The 7,793-nt window shown below is 41.2% G+C and overlaps 1 protein-coding gene across 5 annotated transcripts in view; it reads right to left on the bottom strand.

Moving 5' to 3' along the window:
• Window positions 1-6,399: 6,399 nt before the first annotated feature.
• Window positions 6,400-7,793, bottom strand: part of man1a2 (mannosidase, alpha, class 1A, member 2) — a 138,078-nt gene continuing 136,684 nt past the window's right edge. For all 5 annotated transcript variants that reach the window (XM_005745265.2, XM_005745268.2, XM_005745266.2 and 2 more), the window contains exon 14: window positions 6,400-7,042. In XM_005745265.2, the coding sequence (XP_005745322.1) occupies window positions 6,907-7,042 (136 nt within the window). In that variant the 3' untranslated portion in view covers window positions 6,400-6,906. The remainder of the gene's footprint in view (window positions 7,043-7,793) is intronic.

Here is a 7,793-nt window from a genome sequence, read left to right as displayed (position 1 = left end):
TCAAATAGTCAGTTTTACCTTCTCGGGAAGGCTCCCAACGGGGAATCTGAGTGGCAGCCATAAGATCTGGATCAATTCTGCAGATTCAGTGTTAAGGAAAGCACAACCTGTAATATTGTCCACTCACCCTCTTTTGCTTTGAACGTTCATTTATGTCTAATTGGATGTGTTCAATTTTCTGTCAAAAGCTCCAAACAGTTTAAACTTTTGCCAGCTGGTTGTGTCACGCCATCAATATCTCACTCGTTTTCTGCACAAGCAAAACAGAGTGTGTTTCAAAACCCAAACAAAACTCTTCTCCAAGTTATGCATGTTGGAATAAAGAAATTACGCTTGACTTCTCTATGGTATTTGCTTTGTTTTAACAAGGGAAGAAATTCCCATTCAGCCATTTAGACTCCCAACCGCTGGTTTCTTGTGAATATGAAATCAATTTGACTTTCCAGGACAAACATGTGGATGAATGCAGGCTTGTGCCAATATGCAACAGAATCAATGTACCAAGGAAATTCAGAGTAACAGTCAATCAACAGGGAGTGGTTTATCTAATGTGTAAGTGTGATGACACATACTCGACGCTGGCCACAGTAACCAAAAACAAAAGCAGGTCTGAGTTGCTGTGCACGTTCAGCATGCACACAAGCTCTGGGATGTTGAAAGCTAAGAAGTCCACTTTGATGTTTGTTCTGCAGTGCAGGGATCTTCTGTCTCAGCATTGTGGTACGGGCTTTTATTGTAATCCTCTGTTCATAAGAACTGTGTGCTGTATGAACCAACTTCCTTTTTTGACTTACAAAAGCAGATTCACAGTTTTGCAAGATGAAGTGAGTGTTGTTGCTATTGTCGCTGGTCATTTAGAAATACAACATTAGCCCCGACTTCCCTGTTACAAAGGTCTGATTTCTCTTTGTGCAACCAGTCAGCCATGCACTACTACCACCTGCTTCATATGATTCCTAAAAGGTAATTGGAAAAGGAAAAGAGGAAATAACACAGCGTTGCTCTCCACTTCCAGTTAAAGCTTTCACTTTCTGCTTTTCTTCTTGAGATGATTGAATCTGACTTTTCATGTGAACCATTTCATTTTCTCATTTCACAACTGATTTGATTTTCAGTTTTTGAACATTTTTTATTGTGAGCTTATTATAAAAAAAAAAAGAAGATGAGCGTGCTTTCAGTTGCTGTATTGGCAAGGTGGTGATCTGAGCTAAAAGTTGATGCCACTATGCTGACAGGACAGGTTTCTACTTGTCACCGTGAGGTCGTGCTAAACAAGTGCAGCTGAGACTACAGTCTCATCGGTCTGCAGGTTTCTGGTGACTTTCTATTGATTACATTCACATTTTGATCTGATGATGGTGCCAAAGGAATAGTTCAGGGATCACCAACGTGAGAGGAACAGAAATGACCCTTCCAAAGCTTTATACTGGGCCTTGATGTGTCCCATTAGTTAATACTACGTCTGAAATATAGACAGTATAAAAGATGGAGACAGTGACTGTGATGTTTGGTTAATAAAATCAAAGGTTTTAAAGTCCTGAGCTGAGCGTTTTTGTTCTGGATTTGAAGAGAAAAGGCCAGATATGAGTGTTAACCCAAACACACCACCTACTACTGACGAGTGACGAGTCCTTAGTAAGCATATCCTGGATAATCCTCGCTGACTCGTCATCATTCACCATACAGTTTTGTATTTAATATGAACTGAAACCAGCGACTGAGCTCATTAACCTCAGGGGTGTCCAACGCCAGGCCTCAAGGGCCGGTGTCCTGCAGGTTTTAGATCTCACCCTGGGTCAACACACCTGAATCAGATGATTTAGAACATTTAGAACAGCTGTGTTGGATCAAGGACACATCTAAGACCTGCAGGACACCGGCTCTCGAGGCCTGGAGTTGGACACCCTTGGCCTGTGACGAGTTGAGGGTTAGGGGAGATCTAATAAATGTGCTAAGCACTACATGTGTATAAAAATAATAATAATAATAATTTTAGGTGTAGTTTTAAAGCATCAGTGCAGAAGTTGTTGAGATATTTCAGTCAAACCACAAATATGAGCTTCACATCGTCACTAGAAGAAAAGTCAGCTGTGACATATGGGGATGATGAAGGCTCATTATTACTTGATAAGTGAACAATGTAACCTGCTTGCTTTTGCAACATCTTTCTCTCAAACCAATGACTATGATGTAAACACTTCTATATCTCTATATTCAAAGTGAAATGTATTACTTGAAAACGGGTTAAAAACATTGACCTCTGCCACAGGTGGCTGTTGTTCAGGGGGTAAAGCAAATCATCTGCTAATCAGAAGGTTGGTGGTTCGATTGGTGGATGCTCCAGTCGGCTTCCAAATATTCCCAAGTTTCTCTGAATGTGAATGTTAGACAAAAATCTAGAAAGAACACATCTCATATAATTTGATTTGCATGTCACAGAGTGAAATAAGTATTTGATCCCAACCCAGGCAGGATTCTGGCTCCCACAGACTACCATCCATCAATCCCTTACCATGAGGCGTGAGCTCCAGGCTGAGGACAACCGATGGTCATTTCACATGTTCATCTAATTTTTTTCTGCATGGCTGATGTTCTGTCTCCATTAAACAGTGAGCAAACCTACAAATTCAGCAGAGGATCAAAAAATTATTTCCCTCACTGTGTATGAGGGGACAGCTTGGACGCTGCCACAGTGAACCATGTGAAGGAAGCCAACTCTTCACTCTTCACTCACACATTTACTGTAGATTAGTTCATGTTAATGACACTGATGCTTCAGCATCTTATTAGCTTTATAAGAGCCATAGTTGGAGTCGAGCAGCTGGCCCCCAGTGACGGGTTCTTGGTTATAGACACTAAACTTTGAACAAAATATTTAATGTTTCCACCTACATGGCAGAATTACACACTCATCTGTGCATCTATAATCAAGCACAGCTCCAACCACTGACAATGGTGTTGTCTTTGTAGGTATTTATTATTAAACAATGATCAAACTCAACTTTTTGGAAAACTCAGAAGATCAAAGTGACTGTCAGGAGAAACTGAACTGGCCTTTAAACTTCCACCCCAGCAGCTACATTTCTGGGGTGACCAACAAAATTCTGAGGTCAACAGAGAGACAGTCATTAATGAAATATCCTGTATGTTTAACCAAAGTGAAAAATACACGGCTGTGGTATTTTACTTTCTAAAAGCAACTGGTGCTTAAAGTATCATGACAACATGATCGAGTTAAAGCAAAAGAATAAATGTGCTCCTGGTTTCTGATCACTTTTCATAACATCTTTATTGAATCTGTGTCTCAGTTTTAAACATATTTACAGATAGTTTCATTTCATTTTTTCGTTTTTTAGTTCAGTAAAAATACAAATACAGAACACTCAGTTTTCAAAATCAGCGCCGCTCCCAGCGACTCGATGGCCGTGCAGGTTTCAACTCGGGCTTCCTCCTCGTGACATGTAGGCGGTGATGATGTCAGTGTGATGTCAGCGACTGCGCTGTAACTACGGACTCTTAATGGACACGATTGTTGAATGAAAGAAAATAAAACGCAGGAGGAATGAAACAGTCCTACGACCTGATCAACACAGGAATGCTCTGAGAGCCTCTCTGAAATTTTATTAAAGGGGGGGAAAAAAACACCACAGCTGAAATTTTGCTGCATAAATAAAATAAACCAGAATAAAAGTTACCAACATTTCTACTTCTGCGTTACATTTTGTCCAAAAACAAACAAACAAATACAATTTGATCGATCAAACATGAGCAGCGTTACGAAGAAGATCGGCTATGACTGTCTGACATTACATTAATGCTTCCACTCCCAGTGTTGGAGTTAGTGATGCTAATCGACTCCTTCAGCCGACATCTGTCTGTGTTTGTGCTGTAAAAGCAGCAGGAGCTGTTGGTTAGCAGCCCCGCATCACACAGTATGGCTTTACTGACAGACGACCAGCAGATCTAGTCTGCAAATCCTACTTTCATAAAAGGAAATGTTTGTTTCTTACATTTTGGCGAGAGGACAGGAAGGAATACGCAAAGCTGTCACAGCATTTAATAAATGTGGCTCTTTTTGTGCTGTTATCTTTGTGTCCCAGCAGTTCAGGGTGATTTCTCTAAGTCTCCATAATGTGTGTGCAATTACAAAACCTACTGACTTACTACAAAACACAAGACGAAAGCATAAATGCAAAACATGAAGAGCTCCTGGCTAACACAAAATGACGTGTTAGCCAGTGTTTCCTGTTTCTGTATGGTGCTTGGCTTGTCTTGCTGGTATGTTATGTCTGATGTTTATGTAAAGACTTAGAGCAGGGGAGTCAAACATAAGGCCCAGGGACCAGAATCCCACCAACAAAGACTCCAATCTGGCCTGCTGGACTGCTTTGGAAAATGGCAGACACACATTTTGGACTCTTAACTATATTTTCACAAGTTTCACACTTTTTCCTGCTGACATTCCTTCATGGCCATTCATACAACACCAAAGTAATTAAGTAATAGATAAACAATGAAATGACAGAATGTTTTCTTTCACTTGAGTCTACAGTAAAAGAATTTTGTGTCATTCATTTCTTAGGTTTCCTTCATTTACTACAGCTGCACTTTTTACCATGTAGATCAATGACAAACTTTCGTGAGTGAACTTCCTTTCTTATATTAAGATATCTCTGGGATTAAATGTGCAGGTAAACGTCTTTACACTGACTGAGTCCAGCCCACTTAAGATCACAGTGGGCTGCATGTGGCCCACCATGTAAAATGAGTTTTCTTTAAAGCATCTAAACAAATCTGTGATGTTTAATACTGCTGTTGTCTTTAAGACGCTCCGCAAATGAACCAAAGCAGGAGCGGTATCTGGTTCTTGTGTGTCGGATAATCGCTTGCACTAACATTGCTATGATATGAGACAAGCTTACTCACATGTCTGCTGCCCTTTGGGACTTTTTAATGAGTCAGAGAACGGCCCTTAAAAGTAGCAGCTCACATCAAACGTTTAAACCCTTTAGTCAGATTCACATGGGAGAACTGTATCATTCTTTTTTCCCCCCAACATATCATTTTATTTATTTATTTTTTATTTTGCAGACTGCATTACATTATCTGAGCAACCCGAGCAGTAAATCCATCACGCTGCATTAGATGTACCACGAGGAGCTGTGTTAAGAGTGATAACTGGAGGCGCTGCTGTGCTGCTAACGGAGCTGCACAAACTTCCATAAACAAGGTCAAGATCTTGACGCGAGTCAGAGTACGGAACGAGCCCTGCTGTGACTTTCAAACCTCAGAGAAAAATGGCTCGAAAATCTGGGCAAAAGATGTGCATCTGGAATCAAACGCATCCCTATACTGGAACTTCAGGCTTGTCCCTGACCTCAGGCAGCACTTACAAGTTTGACTCTGATAAAGTAACACAACTGCAGCTACATACAGAAAGTATTATGATCTAATATTAACTGAATAGCTTATTGTGCATGTAGTGTAATAACTCAAGTGGAACATGTTTGATTCCTTAATAATTTATGTTTTTAAGAGTCCGACCAAAACATGTGCTTTAAGTATGAAACTGAAGCAAAGATTTAGGTGGCAAATGATGCATCCGACTTATGAGGTGGGGTGGGTGTAGATATAGGATGCCAGCAGGAGACCATAAGGTATTCTAAATTTATTCACCCTTCTCAGTGCCACTTCTCTACCAACCTCTTCTTCATAGTCTTCCCATTAAAAATGCAAATAAATGATTTTCACCAGGTTTCATATTAACCACAAAACAAACATTCCTATACATAAAGCATGGTTACCCCATCACAAAACGTAGGGGCCTGAACATAATGTGCCTGATTGATGAAAAGCTAGAAAATAAGATGAGACAAAGGTTTACAGAAGCTGTGAGATGATGGGGGAAAATGTGAAGGACAGAGATTTAAAAAAAAGAAAAAGCAGCATCGAATCCTATAGCAGCAGAACGTTTTTTTAAGGAGGGGAAAGCTGTGGCTGTGTCTCTACATGGAAGAGGATCAGGACACATGTGGAGTGGTGAGAAAAGGGGAGGCCTCCTGTAGTCCCCGTCTAATTACTCTTCCACTTATGATGGCCAGTTTTTCTGAAAACCGAGGATCAGAGGAGGCGGTGACCACTGCCACAAACTGCCCTCGCTTTGATGATGTGCCCATCTGCTAGCAGTTCCAGGTTGAAGTTCATCCGATGGAGGTTAAACAGGAAGTGGATTTTGGTGGGAGAAGCTGAGGGCTGTGATTCAACCCTGTGTCCCCAATATTGATTTGTCCAAAAAGGAAAAGAAAGAAAAAAACGGTTGTGTTAACAGACCCTGTAAAGTCCTGAAGTCTGTCTGCTTGGAAACAAAACAAAACAAAACAAAACAAAACAAAACAAAACAAAACAAAACAAAACAAAACAAAACAAAACAAAACAAAACAAAACATGACACTTTCATCAGTTTAAGTGTCAAAGTGTTTTTGTAATCCTTCATAGTCAGCTGTCAGCGTGTCAGCTTGAGTCTGCATTGGAGTTTCTTCAAATAAAGACTAAAAGTGATAACAAAAAAAAGCTAATCACGCCTCTGGTTTGGAGCTCTGTCCTTCAGTAAAAAGAGTCGATTCAAGCCAAACACGAGGCTGAGCAGCACACCCACCGTCCTTAAGATTCGAGCAGAGAAGACAGATCGACAGAGTCAAAGAGTAAAACATAGAAGTAGAGCGAGTAAAGTAACAGGTCCTCTCGCTCTGTAGTGGTCTCTCCCCACCCCCCCGGTTGATGGTCTCAGTTAGAAATCAGTTGAGAGTCTGAATTATAAGTTTGTCTGGTGTTCGTGGGTGGGTTTTTCTGGGTAGGCAGGCAAACAGGCCCCTGGTGCCGTGGTGCACAAAAAAAGTGCCAGCCCGTTTACCGCTGAGCGGGCTCGCTGCCGGGCAGGGTGATGTTTCCCAGGTGGAGGACTGGCAGTGGGTGAGCCTCCGTGTTGAAAACCCAGTTCTCCAAGGGCAACAGGTCATCGCTGGAGAACAGCAGGTACAGATACCTGAGAGAGAGGATGCGGGTAAGTGGAAGGACGTGTGAGGGGTGGTGGGTAACGGGGTGAGGAAGAAGAAAGAATTGCATGAGTTAGGTGAATATAATGTCAACAGCTTCGTCATATCAAAGTGGGAAGTGTCAGCTTAAACCAACAATTTAAATCCTAAACCTCTGTTTAATTTAGTGTTTTTACAGCTGTTGATTCACATCTGTTGTCATGACAAAAAACAGCCACAAAACCAAAACAATTATTATGATTGTCACACCCGAACAGCACAAACTGCTCCACATGAGAGAAACCTGAATAAATACACAGAACAACTCTATATGCAGTATAAGAGTTTACTGCAGGAGGCCGGGAACTCGTCCTAAACACAGTTTACACCGTGACTGAGAAGCTCTCAATTTCATTAACATCTAAGATTAATTAAATTCTCATCTAATTTTTTTTTAAAGATTTCAACTTGCTTGTTCACTTCTTAGCTCCTAAATTCTTGACATAAACTCAGACGCTGGATATGTGTGACGATCAGCGTGACTGGCAGCCAATCAGCAGCCTTAGCTGACACTTAACTGCTGTATTGCTTTGACGCGACTGGCTTGAAGCCAGCAGAGACAAAGATTGAGAAGAGACAGACACCAAAGTCTGCATAACACTGAGCCATTCAAATGTCATCCTCTCAGAGAGTTAGCAGACAGTGTGGCGTGCGACCTTTAACGACTTCAATACCAAAGACGGATTTTATTGGCATCTGATG

Source organism: Pundamilia nyererei, unplaced genomic scaffold, assembly GCF_000239375.1.
Source record: "Pundamilia nyererei isolate P.nyererei 1_Seehausen unplaced genomic scaffold, PunNye1.0 scaffold00157, whole genome shotgun sequence".
NCBI classification, from domain to species: domain Eukaryota; kingdom Metazoa; phylum Chordata; class Actinopteri; order Cichliformes; family Cichlidae; genus Pundamilia; species Pundamilia nyererei.
This window is presented reverse-complemented; position numbering and strand designations above follow the sequence as displayed.